At 48.9% G+C, this 19735-nt stretch overlaps 1 protein-coding gene across 1 annotated transcript in view; it reads left to right on the top strand.

Moving 5' to 3' along the window:
* Positions 1-19120, top strand: part of LRRCC1 (leucine rich repeat and coiled-coil centrosomal protein 1) — a 47695-nt gene extending 28575 nt beyond the window's left edge. The window contains exons 16-19 of the mRNA XM_065398914.1: positions 686-894; positions 1137-1274; positions 10378-10513; positions 18998-19120. Of these exons, the coding sequence (XP_065254986.1) occupies positions 686-894; positions 1137-1274; positions 10378-10513; positions 18998-19120 (606 nt within the window). The remainder of the gene's footprint in view (positions 1-685; positions 895-1136; positions 1275-10377; positions 10514-18997) is intronic.
* Positions 19121-19735: the final 615 nt, after the last annotated feature.

Here is a 19735-nt window from a genome sequence, read left to right as displayed (position 1 = left end):
ATGTAGAAGAAAAATGTAGGACAGGTCTCACTTAATTTATTGTTTTTTGCTTCATTAAAATAATCAGTTGAATTTGAAATTTTATATTCAAGTATAAAATATTTTCTCTTTTATTCTGTTCCTTTTGCATTCAGGGAGCAATAGGGTAACATACTTACAGTTAAACTAGCATTATAAATTCCAGTGGGACTCAAACCTTTGCCTCATTTATCATAGCAAAACTCCAAGTAGATTAATATAGACAAATTATCCGCTAGTTATATACAGTATATTTTTAAAAGTAGCAGAGTTTGAACTCTTCAATGTTCTTTTATTACAATTTTTCCATCAGAAATTATTGCTTTTGTTTTTGTTTTGCAACCAGTATATCCTGTAAGTTAACATAATTGCAAGAAAGTTTTATGTTAATAAAAACGAGGACCATACATAGGACTAGAAGGGACCTTGTGGGTGCTTGAGTCTAGTACCCTGCTGTCATAGGCAACTCTGTCACATCCTGCTCATAAACGTATCAGGCTTCATCTTAAAACGAGTTGAGTGGTTTGCCCCCACTACTTGTATTTGAAGTCTGTTCAAGAACTTCACTGCTCTGATGGCTAGAAACTTTCATCTAATTTTCAACCTAAATTTATTTATGGCTAGTCTATACCCATTTATACCAAAACAAATGTTGTTGTGTTTATAGGGTTTACAGGAGAGAGATGAGCAGATGAGAAAGCAGCGTGAAGAAAATGTTGAAATCCAAAAGACTTTTCAGGTACAATTGGATGAAAAAACTGCACAGTTGGAAGAGCTAATGGAAAAGTTAGAAAGGCAAAATGAAAGAAAAGAGGAATTAAAACAACTGCTAGAAGAGAGAGAAGCAGAACTGGAAGATATTGGGAAAGCATATAGGTGATGTATACTATTATAAGCATAATGAAACGTTATGGCCCACACTGAAATTTCAAGTGAAATCTTGTGTTCAGATTGGTTGGGAGAAGAGTACGTGGGTAGGCCAGAGCCTCACTTTTGACGGTTAGAACTTGAAAATTGGGAAATGTAAAAGTATCACTTTTTTTTCCCTCCCCTCCCCCCCCAGTTTTAAAAGATGATAGAATCTGTATGCACTCTGAACGTTGGTGTTTTATTTTCAGTGCAATGAATAAGAAGTGGCAAGATAAAGGAGAACTACTAAGCCACCTTGAGACACAAGTTAAACAAATGAAAGAAAACTTTGATATCAAGGAAAAGAAGCTGATCGAAGAGAGAAACAAAAGCCTTCAAACTCAGAAGTAAAAACAAAAATACTAATAATGGTTGTCTTGTTAAACTTGTACATAGTCCACCATGCAAGACAGGTGACATTTTGGTACACAATATTAGCGTTCATAATGAAGTTGCAAGTACTTTCTATAGGTCCAATCACAAACACTCTTATACTCACATAAGAAATACGTGTGTGTGTGTGTGTGTGTGTGTGTGTGTAAGGACTACTTCTGTGAAGTAGGTATCTGCAGGATCTTCCCCTCAGTTTTTAACTGCACTTTCAATGTATTAGAAGATTTTTAGATTCCCAAATGTTTAGTACTCAGATAAAGTTACTTCCTATTGGAGATCCTAGTTCTATGGCCCCATTGAGATTAAACAAGGGTTAATAAAATTTATATAAAACATAAATTTGTAATCCACAGAGAGGAGGCCCATTTGGCATAAATTTATTGAGAGGGTAAATGTGTATTCCTGTTTGTGTGACTTTGCATTTGTGTTGCTGCGGCACCAAACAAGTGGCTATAATTAATAGTGAGTACTTAGGTTTTCATTTAATGCCTTTGAGGGGAAAAAGAATAAGTAAGACAGTATCTGAATTTCCTTCTCCCTTCTCTCCTTCCTCCCACCCCCAGATTATTACTGAAAAGTTGGAGGTTTTTTTTTATTTATTTGTTTTTTTGTTTTGCATTTGGATCCATTGCATATTTTAATATGACTTTATTTATCTATCATCAGTGCTTTCAGGGGAAGTGTTAGTTGAAGCAATTAACAGTGGATTAGGAGTTGATAGTAAACAAAGCCTAAGGAAATGAGACTTTCAAAAAAAAAAAAAAAAAAATCATGTAGACATATTCTGAAGATGAAGGTAGTCTCCAGTAAACACGTGTACAAATGGCACTGCCTACCATGACAGCCAAATAAATACTGAATGACATGTCAATATAACTAGTCTCATAAATCTTGTCTATGCTAGGAAAACTTTTTCTTCTTCGAGTGCTTGTTCACGTCCATTCCACATTAGGTGTACGCGCGCCGCGTGCACGAACGTCGGAAACTTTTCCCTCAGCGGCTCCCGTCGGGCCCGCAGGGTCTCCCTTCCCGCCAGAGCGGCGCCCCGCCCTAGCGTATATATATCCCTGCTGGCCCGACCCTCCCTCAGTTCCTTCTTACCGCCCGTGGCGACGTTGGAACAACTCTATCTCTCGCTTGAGAGTGTCCCTTAGCATAGCCATTAGCAATAGTTATCAGTTCATTGTTTAGTTAAGTGTTAGTGTTAAGTAGTTATTTAGTTTTTTCACAAAGACAAAAAAAAAAAAAAAGTCTTGGTGATAGGGGTTTGGTCAACCCCGGCACCGGCCCTGGGCGGCGGGGCATGCCGCACGCCCAAGGCTTCAAGGCTTGTGCCGCGTGCCGCAGGCCTATGCCAGTGAGCGACCCGCACGAGTCGTGTCTCCGTTGCCTGGGGGAAGCACACCAGAAGGAGCGCTGTAAAATTTGTATGGCTTTCAAGCCCAGAACACAAAAGGAGAGAGACTTTTGTCTGAAACAGCTCCTCATGGAGATGGCGTTACAGCCCTCCGCTTCCACGGTACCGTCGGCTTCGGTGCGGAGTGCCCCGGCATCGGTCCGCGACCCGACACCGGCGGTGCAGACTAAGTCTACGGTGCCGCCTCGGCGAGATCACGCCCGGCACCAGTCTGCTTCGCCGGCCAAGCCCAAGAGCCAGCCCAAGGCCCGGGGTCGCTCCCCGTACAAGAAGGTGGCACCAGCAAAGACCGCTAGTGCGACCAAGGCCGTGCCGGCCCCGATACAGGTCCCGGTACCAGTGGCTCCGGCGCCGAAAGGCCCGTCGAGCCCCGGGACAAGCGCGTCGAGTGAGGAGGAAGGGCTGGAGGAACTGTTGGAACAGCCCTCCACCCCGGACACATTTGAGGCGGCAAAGGACCTCATTGAATTGTCCTCCGTCAACACACTCCGCGCCAAAGACATTCCGCCGCGACTGCCTTCCAAGGGCAAGCCGGCGATGATGCACCCATCGCGGTCGCCATCTCGGCACCGCTCACGGCGCCAGTCCCGGTCGAGCTCCGCCTCGGTGGACTCCCGGCTTCCCGCCGCGCAACGGGCCTCCAAACAGACAGGCCCCGACGCGAGCGAGGCACCGTCCCAGCAGCCCGGCTCGAGCAGGCACCGGGACGCTTCGATGGCGAGGGCCCCCAGACCATCCTCCCGCAGCCGTTCCCGGTCCCGCGGTCAACGGTACCGTTCTAGGTCCAGATCGGCACGGCGCTACTCATGGTCCCGGTCCCGACGGCACCACTCCCCGACACCGGACCGGCACCGCCCCACGGCACCGCCGTGGCCCTCTAGGTCACCGTCGCTTGCGTCGGAAGAGAGCTCGGGGTTTTCGAGATATGGCCGCAGAGGGCACGCCACTAAAGGGCACGAGGCCTCTTGGCAACCGCATTGGAGCCATCCGGGACAGTGGCCGTTCTGGACCCCGTGGGCCTATCATCAGCAAGGCCCTCCGTCCAGAACCTTGAGATCGGGCCCTTCAGGAGACCGGTCCCGCTCCCCACGGTGCCGCCCCACCTCCCGTGCGGAGGCCACGGTCTCCAGACCACCTGATGCAGAAAGGGCGGACTCGGCACCGAGCCCGGCACCGTCCCTGACTCAGGGCAGGGGACGCACCCCGGAGGGCCACCCCGCTGAGGAGGAGTTACAGGAGGATGAGGACGCTCAAAAGGCCATGACCTCCTCACCAGATGAAGCCGTGGCGGGCACAACAGTGTCCGGCCCTCCCCCGATTGACCACCGGGCACACCAGGACTTGCTCCGCCGGGTGGCCCTCAATTTGGGGTTGCAGGCGGAGGAGACGGTTGAGCAGGAGGACCCCATGGTAGACATTCTCAGCCCGGAGGGTCCCTCCAGGATTGCACTTCCACTAATAAAGACTGTACAGTCGAATTATAAGACTGTGTGGCAGACGCCAGCCTCCTCTGCGCCGACAGCAAGGGGCGTCGAGAGGAAGTACTTCGCCCCATCCAAAGGGTTTGACTTCCTCTTCTCCCATCCAGCCCCATGTTCGCTGGTCGTTTCGGCGGTCAACGAGAGGGAGCGGCATGGCCAGCAGGCCCCAGCCCCCAAGGCCAAGGAGGCGAAACGATTAGACTTGTTCGGCAGAAAGGTCTACTCGTCGGGAGGCCTCCAGTTGCGGATCGCGAACCAGCAGGCGATCCTCAACAGACATAATTTTAACTCCTGGGCGTCGGTGTCTAAATTTAAGGATGCCTTGCCTCAGGGATCGCAACCCGAGTTTGCGGCCATTGTGGACGAGGGAAAGGCGGTGGCCAAGACCTCGTTGCAGGCCTCGCTCGACTCGGCTGATGCGGCCGCTAGGACTATCGCGTCCGGCGTGGTGATGAGACGCTCAGCGTGGTTGCAGGCGTCTGGTCTTCCCCCCGAGGTGCAAAACACCCTCCAAGACCTTCCGTTTGAAGGAACAGGGTTGTTTTCGGAGCAGACGGACGCCAGGCTCCATGGCCTCAAGGACTCGCGGGCTACCCTCAAGTCCTTGGGGATGCATACCCCTGTGACACAGAGGAAGCCCTTCAAACCGCAGCCTCCACAGAGGCAGTACCAGCCTCGCCCTCGACACGAACCATACCGTAGGCAGGGCAGAGACAATAGGCGTAGGTGCAACAATACGCCTAACCAGGGCCAAAACCAGGGCAACAATAAGCCGCAGCCGGGAAATAAGCAGGGATTTTGAAGATGCGATCGAGGACAGCGTACCTATCTCTTCCCCGGATCCTCCCCTGTGTTTCAGGGACCGCCTATCCCGTTTTTTCCGTGCCTGGTCCCATATAACATCAGACCATTGGGTCCTGCGCACGGTAGAGTCAGGATATGCCCTCCAGTTCTCCTCGCCCCCTCCCTCCCACCCACCTCCCCCGTCCCTCTTCAGGGACCCCTCTCACGAGCAACTTCTCATGCAGGAGGTACGGACCCTCCTCGCTGTAGGGGCGGTGGAAGAGGTTCCTCCAGACCTCAGAGGAAAAGGGTTCTATTCCAGATACTTCCTCATTCCCAAGGCGAAAGGGGGCCTCCGTCCTATCCTGGACCTTCGCAAGCTGAACAAGTTCTTGCAAAAACCACGTTTCCGTATGGTCTCCCTTGGTACCATCATTCCTTCCCTGGATCCGGGGGATTGGTACGCTGCCCTCGATATGAAAGACGCTTACTTTCACATCGCTATCCGCCCGGCCCACCGGCGGTTCCTGCGCTTCACTATTCAGCAGCACCATTTTCAGTTTGCGGTCTTGCCCTTCGGCCTGGCAACGGCCCCACGCGTCTTCACGAAATGCATGTCCGTGGTGGCGGCCTTCCTTCGGAAAAGACGGATGCGCGTCTACCCGTACCTAGACGATTGGCTCCTGGCGGGCCGGTCAGAGGCAGAGGTTCACACTCACGTGACATTGGCGCTGCAAGTGTTCCGCGAACTCGGCCTGTTGGTCAATGTGCCCAAGTCCTCACTAGTCCCCACACAGAGACTGGAGTTCATAGGGGCAGTCCTGGACTCGGTGGCGGCACGGGCGAGTCTTCCCGTATCGCGTTTCCTGGCAATCCAGGAGGCCGTGACCTCCATTCAGAGATTCCCCACAACCACGGCCAGACGTTGCTTACAGCTCTTGGGGCACATGGCGGCATGCACCCACGTGGTCGCACACGCCCGCCTCAGACTCCGGCCTCTGCAGCTGTGGTTGGCCCAAGTATATCGCCCCAACAACGACCCATTGGACATGGTAGTCACGATCCCTGCTCAGGTATCGAGCGCCCTCTGTTGGTGGCTCGACCAACAGCAGGTCTGTGCGGGGGTCCCGTTCGCCACCCCACAACCAGTTCTGACGCTAGTGACAGACGCGTCGGACCTTGGTTGGGGGGCGCACCTGGGGGACCTGCGCACTCAGGGCTTGTGGTCCAGGGAGGAACAGTTGCTTCACATCAACCTGAAGGAGCTGAGGGCGGTTCGCCTCGCCTGCCAGACCTTTCACGCCACCATAAGAGGGCACGGCGTGTCAGTTCTGACGGACAACACTACCGCTATATTTTACATAAACAAGCAGGGCGGGTCCCGGTCCTCTCCTCTCTGTCGCGAGGCGCTCCTCCTCTGGGACTTCTGCATAGCCCATTCAGTACACCTCCAGGCTGCATATCTCCCCGGGGTCCAGAACGGATTGGCGGACCGTCTCAGCCAGTCCTATCTCACACACGAGTGGAGGCTGAGACGGGACATCCTCCGTTCAATCTTCCTGAGGTGGGGGTTTCCCCAGGTGGATCTGTTTGCCACCATGGACAACAGCCAGTGCCCACAGTTTTGCTCCTTCCAGAACCGCAGTCCGGGCTCTCTGGCGGACGCCTTTGCAATCCCGTGGGGCGGGAGCCTGCGGTATGCCTTCCCCCCGTTCCCACTCATCCACAGGGTCCTTCTAAAGACCCGCAGGGACAGGGCGACGGTCATTCTCATCGCCCCGGCATGGCCACGTCAACACTGGTTTACAACTCTCTTAGAGCTGTCCGTGGCCTCTCTGATAGCCCTCCCCCTCCATCACGACCTCATAACACAAGACCGAGGTCGCCTACTCCACCCGAACCTGCCATCGCTGCATCTCACGGCATGGCTTCTCTCTGGCTAAGTGAGGTGGAGCACAGGTGCTCTCAGGAGGTCCAGCAAATCCTCCTGGGTAGTAGGAAGCCCTCCACAAGGGCAACCTACCTTGCCAAGTGGAAGTGCTTCTCCCTATGGTGTGAGCCTCAGCACGTCCAGCCCTTGCAGGCCTCGATACCACTGATTCTGGACTACTTGCTGCACCTCAAGCGCCAAGGCCTTGCCCCCGCTTCTATTAAGGTGCATCTAGCCGCCATATCGGCGTTCCACCCGGGGGAATTGGGGCTGTCCGTATTCTCCAACCCCACTGTGGTCCGATTCCTCAAGGGGCTGGAAAGGATGTTCCCCTACACTCGCCCACCTATACCCCCGTGGGACCTCAATCTGGTCCTCACTAAGCTCATGGGGCCCCCCTTTGAACCCCTGGCCTCTTGCTCCCTCATGCACCTTTCATGGAAGGTCACGTTCCTCGTGGCCGTCACCTCGGCTAGGAGGGTGTCGGAGCTGAGGGCCCTCACCTCGGAGCCTCCTTATACTGTTTTTCATAAGGATAAGGTGCAGCTTAGACCTCACCCTAAATTCCTCCCTAAGGTGGTCACGAGTTTTCACATGGGGCAGGACATCTGTTTGCCGGTGTTCTTCCCCAAGCCCCATACGGACCCGCGCCATCGTAGCCTGCATACCCTCTATGTTCGGCGGGCGTTGGCTTTCTATCTGGACCGTACCAGGCTTTTCCGCAAGTCGACTCAACTATTCGTGGCCATTGCGGAACGGATGAAGGGCCAGCCTATTTCGACGCAGCGCCTGTCGGCGTGGATCGTGCTTTGCATACGCACGTGCTACGAGCTCGCCAACGTGCCTGCACCTCCGATCCGGGCTCACTCTACTAGGGCCCAAGCGTCCTCGACGGCCTTCTTGGCGCAGGTCCCACTTCAGGAGATCTGCAAGGCAGCCACCTGGTCATCGGTTCATACTTTCACAGCCCACTACGCGATCCACCATCAGACCAGAGATGACGCGATGGTCGGCAGGGCGGTGCTTCAATCAGTTATTCCTTGACTCCTACCCTCCTCCAATGGTAAGCTTGTGAGTCACCTAATGTGTAATGGACGTGAACAATCACTCGAAGAAGAAAAGACGGTTACTTACCTTCTGTAACTGTTGTTCTTCGAGATGTGTTGTTCACGTCCATTACACTTCCCACCCTCCTTCCCCTCTGTCGGAGTCACCGGCAAGAAGGAACTGAGGGAGGGTCGGGCCAGCAGGGATATATATACGCTAGGGCGGGGCGCCGCTCTGGCGGGAAGGGAGACCCTGCGGGCCCGACGGGAGCCGCTGAGGGAAAAGTTTCCGACGTTCGTGCACGCGGCGCGCGTACACCTAATGTGGAATGGATGTGAACAACACATCTCGAAGAACAACAGTTACAGAAGGTAAGTAACCGTCTTTTTTTAAAGACTTCCCACTATTGTTAACGATGCTGTGGCTATCACAACCATTTTTTAAGCACTGTTCTTTTCTCTTTAGGCATAGGTAGTCTAACAGTGGACTTTGTGTAGTTAGGCCACACACGCGACAGCAATAAGCAGAGACATGGCAAGTTATGCTAGACCCAACGATGCAAAAGAATCAATGACTAATGAGATTAGGTAGTCAAAGACATTATTTTGATTTTTCCATGAAACTTCCTTGAGAAAAGGACTGCTCATTGCTACAACTATTCTGTTAGTGTGCCTCACTAAAATATAACTACTGATGAAGTACCTCTTTCTGCTAAGGATTTAGTTTACATATCCCCCACTAAAACCGGTAACATGTTTTTTTCCTTTGGTGAGAATTTCCTCTGTTGTTTTAATAGAGGTGGTACATAATCGTCATCTGGTCAGCAGGGCAAAGGAATATCTTAATGATCTAAATTTAGTTTCTCCAGAACAAAATGAAATAGTTGTTAGGGCTAAGCATTGGGAGCAGTGCTGGAAGCTCAATGCTACTGAAATGTATCCTAGAAAAAGAATGTTGTGTGTGAAATTTCATAGGGCTGTGTATTCATAGTGTCTGAATACAGTACAGACCTGTTTACGCGCGGATGTCGGGAGTCAAGCCGTCACACCCGCGTGTTAATGGACCGCGGGTTAAGAGGGCCAAGCTGAAATATCTTTATATATAAAAATGTATGTATAATCTAAGATGACATACGTATTCACAGCATCCCAAATACTGCAGGCCTATCTGCTAATGGCACTTTGCAAGAATATAAATTCAAATGGGTAATCTAATAAAAACATTATTACTACTACTACTACTACAACTACAAGTACACAGGGGTGAAAGTAACTCAGGACACTTACCGGTACGGGGCGGGGGCAGCTCTGGCCCCCAGAAGGGGCGGGCCCTCGGGCGGACCGGACGGGGCAGGGCTAGGGGTCAGCATCCCCCAGCCAGCCCTTCCAGGCCACCTGGTCCATGCCGCCCGGGGTTCCTGTGGCGATGTAAAGGGCCCGGGGCTCCGGACACCGCTGCTGCAGTAGTGGCATCCAGAACCCGGGCCCTTATAAATCACCAGCCCCGGGGCAGCTGCTCCCTTTGCGCGCTCCCATGCCCGTCGACTGCCAAGGGAGGGCAAAAGGGGCAGGGACCTTAAAGCACTGCAGGGTCCTTTGCCGCGGCAGCACTTTACCGCCGACGGGGAAGGGACAGCAACGTTAAAGACGCACAACACGTTTCTGCTCTGCACTTCCTGTTGATTTCTATGTCAGTGAGTTAGTGAGCAAATCTGTAGCACTACTATAGCAAGTTCCTGTACTGCATGTTAACGAGTCTCGTGTGTTAAATAGGTAGCACTGGGAGGCATGGCGCTACCGCGCGTTAAGCGGATTCGCATGTAAATAGGTCTGTACTATAGTGTTGCTCTATGTAGCTGCATATTCTAGTTTTATATTGAAACATCCTCTCGGGAGCTCCTGATTCCGTATACAAGATTTACCCTTTTAATTCTCAGAAAATGTGTTATAATAGACCCATTCTCGCCCAACCTGTTTAGAAGAAATGGAGGAAATAATACTTAGACCATTTAAGCGAGAATAATATGTATATCTTTTGCTAGTATAAGTAGATGGTTGAAAGCCTTAGGGGTCGTTAGCACCCTTAACAAGAGTAAGTGTGAATCTTCTAGCTCAGTGGTCACCAACAAGTCGATCGCAATTAACTGGTTAATCCTAGAGGGATCTCCCAGTCGATTGCAATCTCTGGCGGTGCAGGAACGGTGATCCGCAGCCTCTGGGAGCTGCGGGCAGCCGTGCAACTGTAAGCAAACTGGCAGCCCACCAACGGATTACCCTGAAGGGCTGTGTGCGGCCCATGGTCCGCAGGTTGCCCACCACTGACCTACAGTCTTAAAATGTAATGATGATAATACAGTTATTTCTGGCTTTCTTAAGGATTAACGTTTCATCCTATTGTAGGGTTGCAATGGAAAAACTTCATTCAATGGATGATGCTTTTAGAAGACAGCTTGAGTCAACGCTAGCAGCTCATCAGGCAGAATTACTGCAGCTGGCAAATGAAAAACAAAGACAAATTGAAGCAGCAAATGAAAAGGTAATGTATTTTAATACAATATCAGACCTTAAAATATGCATTTTCAGTCCCAACATTGTTATATGCAGACAGCTGTAGTCTTTTTGGTGTCTATGTTGGCTAATCGCCATTAATGAAAGCATTGATGACATTGAACTTTTAATCTTTGCCCAATAATGGATTCACTAAAAGTGCATAGACAGTAGGTAGACTCTGCATGTTTCTTGAACAAAGAATATTCTATCACTTGCCAATGCATGAACATCCCTTAATTATTAGAGAGGCAAGAAAAATGGTGATAACACTGTACCTTTTCATGTAACACTGTACCTTTTTTTGGCTTTTATAATTTTTGTAACAGATGTGATACCTTGGAAGCATGCAAACTTCAAAGACTGTTCCATTGAGATGTGCCAATGGATTAGTTGTAAACTTTGTTTTTTACAAATGTTACATGTATCATCATGAGCTAGGGATTGCATTCTGGCGCCATTGTGGAGGGATACTGAGCTTCCCCCAAGAACAAAAGTCATTTGGGAGCTGCATGGATTGATTTAAATCTCTGACTTTGATAATGACTTAAATCAGGAAGCAGGAAATCTTGGTGCAAATTATTCATTTTCATCTTGTTTTGCATTTGTACTTTTTAGTTATTTTCCTAAAGATGGGTTGATTCTCCTGGTTGGTAACCATTAAAACATGTTAACTTGCAACTAAATGTAGCCTTTAGCAAAAAGAAGCACCAAATTTAGTGTAAACAGGAGGAGGATGATATGCTATATCGATACACATTTAAGCAGTTGTATAGTTCAACTTACATTTATTCAGAGTCTTTATTTTCATTTTTATGTTAAAAATGGTGACTGATGCAGTACATGCTTACTAGATCGTTCATTTTTTTACTTGTGATTTGTGTCAAGACATTTGGAGCCTCTTTTTGGCACCTGCATCAGGTTAAATTCTGGAAGCTAGGGAATGCTCACCAGTCTGCACTCCTTTCCCCCTCCCACAACCCCAACTGCATGCCAGAGACTCCTGGGGGGGGGAAATAAGACGGGGCAGGAGCTATCTGATGTCCCTCAGCAAGTGTCTCCTTCCCTCTCCGCTGTGGCTGTCCCCCTTTCACCACCAGCCCCATCATGTTTCCCCCACCCATTGAGGTATGTAGGTGTCATTTTGGATGGAAATCCAAATTCAATTACAACTGCACAAAAATAGCACTTTTTTTTTTTTACGAAATAAAACTACCTTAAAGTGCTGTATACACAAACTTCTTCAGATTTTAAACTTTTTGCATTTAAAATTAACTGATTTGTTAAATAAAGGAAGTATTATCTCAAGTTAATGAACTGAACTTATTGTTCCTGGTCACTGTGTTCTTCAAGGTTTTTAGAACTAGTAAATCTCCTAGATTGGAAAAGGGAAAAACGCTTTCGTGCTTTTTCAACTCCCAATTGGTTTTGTAACTTTGAATGAACTAGTAATTGAACTGAACTAGTTGAATAAACTGAAATGAAGAAACTATTCTCTTTTTATTCAGAAGAGGCTACTTTTTGTCAAAAGCTGATTTATCATTTCAATGAACTCTGGGTTCAAGTACTTATCCAGTGACTTTGACCAGTGGTTTGGGGGTTGTTTTTTGTTTGTTTTTTTGTTTTGTTTTGTTTTTAAACTGGGCAGTAAACATTCTTTTTTTTGGGGGGGGGGATTTAATGTATATGATTTTAATAGATTATAATGTGTAAATAGATTTACTAGGTTATATGTTTCTTAACATAGATTTTAATTTCAAATTTAATACTAAATTGGTTTATTTAAAAAAAAATCAGCTTTTTTATTTAAATTAAATAGATTTTTTTTTTAACTTTTTTTTGTTTTAAATACTGGGACAGGTGAACAACTCCAGAGAAGTACGACCCCTTTGGTTGAATTGCATATACTGGTTCAGACAGGGTTCAAGAGGAATAGGAGACCTAGAAAGAGCTTTTGGTATGAAGGGTCAGGATGAACTGAACCACCTGGTTCATTTGGATCCAAAAACTGACATGAGATTGTAACTCAGGGTATGTCTACACTACGAGAGTAGTTCGATTTTACTTAAATCGAATATGTGGAATCGATATTACAAAGTCGAACGTGTGTATCCACACTAAGGGCAGTAATTCGACTTTGTGAGTCCACAGTAATGGGGCAAGCGTCGACATTGGAAGCGGTGCATTGTGGGCAGCTATCCCACAGTTCCCGCAGTCCCCGCTGCCCATTGGAATTCTGGGTCGAGCCCCCAATGCCTGCTGGGGAAAAAAATGTGTCGAGGGTGGTTTTGGGTAACTGTCGTCATCCGACCGTCACTCCCGCCCTCCCTCCCTGAAAGCGCCGGCGGGCAATCATTTCATTTCGCGTGCTTTTCTGGTGAGTGACAGCGCGGACGCCACAGCACTGCGAGCATGGAGCCCGCTGCGACCATCGCTGCAGTTATGGCCGTTGTCAACACCTCGCACCTCATCGTCCACCTTTTCCAGAGGCAGATGCTGAGAAATCGGGCGAGGAGGTTACGGCATCGCGGTGAGGACATGAAGTCTGAGAGTGGCACAGACCTCTCGCAAAGCACGGGACCCCGCGCCGTGAACATCATGGTGGCAATGGGTCATGTTGATGCTGTGGAACGGCGATTCTGGGCCCGGGAAACAAGCACGGACTGGTGGGACCGCATAGTGCTGCAGGTCTGAGATGAATCACAGTGGCTGCGAAACTTTCGGATGCGGAAGGGAACTTTCCTGGAACTTTGTGAGCTGCTGTCCCCTGCCCTGAAGCGCAAGGACACCCGGATGCGAGCAGCCCTGACTGTCCAGAAGCGAGTGGCCATAGCCCTCTGGAAGCTTGCAACGCCAGACAGCTACCGGTCATTCGCGAACCACTTTGGCGTGGGCAAATCTACCGTGGGGGTTGCTGTGATGCAAGTAGCCAACGCAATCGTTGAGCTACTGCTGTCAAAGGTAGTGACCCTTGGAAACGTGCAGGTCATCATAGATGGCTTCGCCGCGATGGGATTCCCAAACTGCGGTAGGGCTATAGATGGAACTCACATCCCTATCCTGGGACCGGACCACCAGGCCAGCCAGTACATTAACCGAAAGGGCTACTTTTCAATGGTGCTGTAAGCACTGGTGAACCATAGGGGACGTTTTACAAACATCAACGTCGGATGGCCGGGCAAGGTTCATGACGCTCGTGTTTTCAGGAACTCTGGTCTGTTTAGACGGCTGCAGGAAGGTATTTACTTCCCGGACCACAAAATAACTGTTGGGGATGTGGAGATGCCTATAGTGATCCTCGGGGACCCAGCCTACCCGCTAATGCCCTGGCTTATGAAGCCCTATACAGGCGCCCTGGACACTGAAAAAGAACTCTTCAACTACCGTCTCAGCAAGTGCAGAATGGTGATGGAGTGTGCTTTTGGACGTCTCAAGGGGAGATGGAGAAGCTTACTGACTCGCTCTTATCTCAGCGAAACCAATATCCCCATTGTTATTGCAGCTTGCTGTGTGCTCCACAATCTCTGTGAGAGCAAGGGGGGAGACCTTTATGGCAGGGTGGGAGGTTGAGGCAAATAGCCTGGCTGCTGATTACGCCCAGCCAGACAGCCGTGCGATTAGAAGAGCCCAGCGGGACGCGCTGTGCATCCGGGAGGCTTTGAAAGCTAGGTTCCTCAGTGAGCAGGGTAACCTGTGACTATTAACTTTGTTTAAAGAGAAGCTGAACCTGCCCCCGTTTCTTTACCCAGTTTATGTTGACTATCCTCTGCAGCTACATACCCCGTTCACCCCGTCACCCCCCTTCCAACACACTTTAAAAATAAAATACATGGAACTTTGTTAATGAACACCGTTGTCTTTATTACAGGTTTTGCGGTAAAGGGTTGAAACTGGGACGCAGACTGTGGTGGGGAGCGGGCGTAGTGATGGAAAGAACGCTTATAAACTCGAGGAATGACAGGCTCCTGCTCCTAGAGCGATCCGCAGTGCTGGACTGGTTGTTTCAACGGAGCCTGCCACCCCTCCTTTTCGGGACTCTGTGTGTGGGAGCTATGTCACTTTGTGGCGGGGGAGGACGCTGCTGCATGGCTCTGTGATCCAGGATAAGGACCGCTGCATAAGATCTGTAACTGCCCTCCCCCGCCACAAACTCACATAGCCCCCCCCCCCCCCCCCCAAAACATAAAAACCACCTCCCAGACTGACCAGGGTGCCTAGTGACTGCAATGTGTGTGTGACCTGCTGCTGAACATGCCCCCCGTCTATACCCTGGTAAAGGTGACTGTCCTGTCCAATTACCAATCCCCTTCCCCCCCCTTCAAACACACTGTCCTCTAAAAGAACATGATGGAAACAGTAATTAAAAGAAACGTATTTTTTATTAGCAACTAAACAGTTAGGGGATGAAACTGGGCCGGGGGCTTGGGTGAGGTGGGAAGGAAAGGTCTTATCAAATTTTGGGGAATGAGAGCCTTCTGTTACTTGAGCAGTCTGCAGGGGTGGAGTGACAGTGTTCACGGCCCCTGCCGCCCCTCCTTCTTGGGTTTTTGGGTGAGGGGGGTATTTGACTTTGTGGCGGGGGAGGGCGGTTAGAGAGAGACTGCAGCGGGGCTCTGTCCTCCTGCCTCCGGTCCTGCAGAACATCCACAAGGCGCCGGAGCGTGTCCGTTTGCTCCCTCATTAGTCCAAGCAGCGTTTGAGTCGCCTGCTGGTCTTCCTGATGCCACCTCTCCTCCCGTTCATGTGTGATCGATGGATTTGGGACATGTTCTCCCTCCACTGGGTCTGCTGGGCCGCCTCGACTCGGGAGCAGCCCATAAGTTCTGAGAACATGTTGTCCCGTGTCCTTTTCTTTCTCCGCCTAATCTGCGCCAGCCTCTGGGAGGGGGATGCCAAGGTAGGTCGGGAGACAGTCACAGCTGTGGGATGTGAAAAAGGGAGTGAATTCCTCACAAAGATAATTTTTTGTGAACAATGAACATAGTGTTTCTCTGTGAAGAAGACCATGCACAGCACCTATCACATGCGCACTCAGGACAAGGTCGAATTTTCGGCCTTCGCATTCAGTGCCTGGGATCTTGCACTGGAGATCAGAGAAGCGGGGCAGGAAACGGAATTCGGGTAGCAGGCTGACATGGTAAGCCATAGACTTTTGGCTGCTTAAAACTTAAATTATAGCAGTGCCCTCCTTTCACGTTCAAAGCAATGCTCCTAGCGTTGGCCAGTTCCTGCTGTCGGCAATCCGGCAAGCATGAGCTCTGCCCCTGTCCCACCCCCCTCGCGGCTGTCCCAGGGAAAGATCCCTGTACGCTGCCCCTCTCCCGCCTCCACCGCGTGGCTGTAAACCGCCGGTTACAGTTCTGTAAAGGAACAGGCAAGCAGTCCCAACAGTAACATTCCCCTAATTCAAAGCAGGTCACCATGAGCGACATCACTCTGCTGAGGATTTCTGGGACAGAGAAAGACCGCATGCTGTGTGAAAGCCAGCAAAAACCAGGGCCGTATGCCGCCATGCTCTGCAAAGCAATGATCCCGGAGTACTTGATGATAGCCTGGAGTGGAAAAGTTTCCTACCACTGAGGACCCAATAAGGCCGCTCTCCCCAGGAACCTCATGCAAAGGCTTTCCAATTACCTCCAGGAGAGCTTCGTGGAGATGTCCCATGAGGATTTTAGCTCTATCCCCGGACATATAGACCACCTTTTCCAGTAGCTGCACTGGCAAGGACTAAAAAGTAGAGCGCCTAGGGCAAACTAATCATCATAAACCGGACATTGTTTGATTCTTTTGCAGTAGTTGCACTGCCAAGGACTAAAACGTTAAGCGCCTAGGGCAAACGAATCATGAAAAACCCATTGTTAATATTGTTAATATTCCTGTTCTGTTCAAAATAAATGTTTACATGTTTTAAACACTTACCGACTGATCCTTCCCCTGATTCTGGCTCCGGGTTAATGCCTGGGGACGGTTGGTAGGGGATCTCTGTGAGGGTGATGAAGAGATCCTGGCTGTCGGGGAAATCAGCGTTGTAAGCGCTGTCGACTGCCTCGTCCTCCTCATCTCCTTTCTCATCTTCCCCGTCCGCTAACATCTCCGAGGAAGCGGCCCTCGACAATATCCCATCCTCAGAGTCCACGGTCAGTGGTGGGGTAGTGGTGGCGGCTGCACCTAAAATGGAATGCAGTGCCTCGTAGAAACGGCATGTGTGGGGCTGGGATCCGGAGCGTCCGTTTGCCTCTGGTCTTCTGGTAGCCTTGTCTCAGCTCCTTGATTTTCACGCGGCACTGCGTTGCATCCCGGCTGTATCCTCTCTCTGTCATGGCTTTTGAGATCTTCTCGTAGATCTTTGCGTTCCGTCTTTTCGAGCGCAGCTCCGAAAGCACGGACTCATCGCCCCACACAGCGATCAGATCCAAGACTTCCCGATCAGTCCATGCTGGGGCCCTCTTTCTATTCTGGGATTGCATGGTCACCTCTGCTGGAGAGCTCTGCATCGTTGCCAGTGCTGATGAGCTCGCCACGATGTCCAAATAGGAAATGAGATTCAAACTGCCCAGACAGGAAAAGGAATTCAAATTTTCCCGGGGCTTTTCCTGTGTGGCTGGTCAGAGCATCCGAGCTCGGTCTGCTGTCCAGAGCGTCAACAGAGTGGTGCACTGTGGGATAGCTCCCGGAGCTATTAGCGTCGATTTCCATCCACACCTACCCTAATTCGACATGGCCATGTCGAATTTAGCGCTACTCCCCTCGTTGGGGAGGAGTACAGAAATCGAATTTAAGAGACCTCTTTGTCGAACTAAATAGCTTTGTTGTGTGGACGGGTGCAGGGTTAATTCGATTTAACGCTGCTAAATTCGACATAACCTCCTAGTGTAGACCAGGCCTAAGAGGGCAGAACCTAGCTGTAAGGGTTTGAAGGACTAGAACTTGCCAGGGTCACTTTGTGTAAGATGGGTGACACCTGGTAAACTTATCAGGTGTCTGAATTGTTTGTTTGTGTGTTTTGATGTTTTCTCTAATGCTTTTTGTCCTAAAATAAATGTGTTGGGCTTTGTGAAAGCTGGCTGGTCACTGGTAACCATGTCATTGTCCCTGAAAGAGAGTGAACCACAGGGGCTGGACTAAGGTCAGACCTGCTGGGATAATCACAATGAATTGCAGGGGGACTGCAAGCCTAAATCCCCAGTCTGAGGGGAGAGAGACACTAGGTCCCCTCCCATAGAGAGGTGATAGCTGGAGGAGACTACAGAGGGGGGGGATAGAGATGCAGGTAACCATGGAACTGTGACAATTCCCACCAATATTCTTCTGAGCTATGGAAACTCCATGCTTTCTATCAATGCTGTTCTTAATTTTGGAATCCTCTTTTCCCCCAAAGAACTAAATAACTAGCTATAGAATCATTATTGTTTAGCAAAACTTGCTGCGATTACAGATTGTAACAGGGTCACTGCCTCCAGATTTCACCCTAATTGCACAGTGTGGCCATGCAGCATTCCTGCCTCAGTTTCCCCTCAGTGACTTGGCCCTCCAGCTAAGCCATTAATAAACAGTCCACCCATTCCAGGGTATACAAGTTGAAAAACAAACACAAAACACAGAATTCACATACCAGTTTCTAACTGGACCCAGCCCATCCTTTCTGAGGGCCACGTCTCATCCGTGTTTAATAACTTAGACACTCTTTTGCCTTTTTATTTAATGAAAAAATTAAAATGCTGTTATTGTGCAATTATAATTTAATTTGAATGTCACCCTTTCCCATTAGCCCCTGGGGTTGTTCACTTGCTCCATCCCAAGCAGCTCTCCCACACCTTTGTGCCTGGAGTCGCTCCCTTCTTTTGCAAGCCAAGCCCAGTCCTTCCTAGCTGGGGTGTTTTCTCTTCTGGTGTCTCAGGGTCTGCTGCAGGAGCCCTCCTCCTCCTCTCTGTAGTCCTCAGCAGTCTTCTCAAGGCTTCTGCTGAAGTCTCTCTCCTTTCCACACTGCCCAGAACTCTCAGGCCTCTGGGATAGGTAAAGGATTGAAACACACAACCCATTTTCCCCACCTGGGCAGATGAGTTGGCTGTGTCACAAGTTGGGCTGAGACTTCATCTCCCTTTAAAGAGGCAGTCACCCTATGACTCTAATACTGACACATCTAGTGTCCCTTTTACAAACATTTGATGTGAAAGACTTTCTAGTTTGCTGTTCTCCTAGCAACTTTGTTTATCCCGTCTTGTCTTCCTTTATCACTTGTTTTCACATTGCACAGTTCTTTATGAAAGTTTTTACCTTGTACTACTCCTGTTGCCATATCTGTCATACATTGTATGAAGCAAGTTGTACTCAAATGTACTCTTTATAAGAATAGCAATATATTGTGTAATTACTCTGGGATTCTCAATCAGTAATAAAAAATAAGCAAGATTACTCTTCCTATAATATACTAACATACATAAAAAATTCAACATGTATCTTTTTATAATTTCAGGTTTACCAGGTTGAAGAAGAAATGCGTCAGCTTCTGCAAGAAACAGCAAACAGTAAAAAGGCCATGGAAGAGAAAATAAGGCGACTTACAAGTGCATTAAGTGACATTCAGCAAGATCTCTGACGAAACATGTAATGCATTAAATCTGACCACCCTGCTCCTCTTTTTAATAAAAGGAGTTGGTGAAGAAATGTAAAATATATACATTAACAAAGATACTGTATATTTGTTTATATAATTCGTTACACTTGTTGCTGTGATTTTTAGTTTCCTTTAAAACACTTATTTCCAGAGTAATTTTTATTTCAGTGTGATATTATTTTGAGAGTTCAAGAATCAAATATGTATTAAAACTATGTACAGTATTTTCATACAAGTTATCTGATGGTGTGTCTGGTAATATTTGTGTCCAAGCTGCCTAAGAAATAGGTCAAAACAAATCAACAGATGAAAATCACTGTATGAGTTAAGAATTATCCGTAAAGGAAGAGAAGGTGGAGGCATGGCAGATGGAGTCAGGTATGAAGTAAGGACACAAAAAGGGTTGGGCATGTCTGTTGTGTGCTTGGGTTCTTTCAGTTAAGAAATCATAGAGTTCATGTCATATTATCAAAAAATAAATTGCACCCATAATCAGTGGAGAGACTTTTTTTAATAGCACATATTGTACATGACCGTTTTGCATATCTGGAATTAACACTGTTTTGAGATAGCATTCAGTGACTTTTCAGAGTTAAT

This window comes from Emys orbicularis, chromosome 2 (genome assembly GCF_028017835.1).
Source record: "Emys orbicularis isolate rEmyOrb1 chromosome 2, rEmyOrb1.hap1, whole genome shotgun sequence".
Taxonomy (NCBI): domain Eukaryota; kingdom Metazoa; phylum Chordata; order Testudines; family Emydidae; genus Emys; species Emys orbicularis.
Note: the sequence above shows the minus strand (reverse complement) of the source record. Positions and strands in the feature narration are given on the sequence as shown.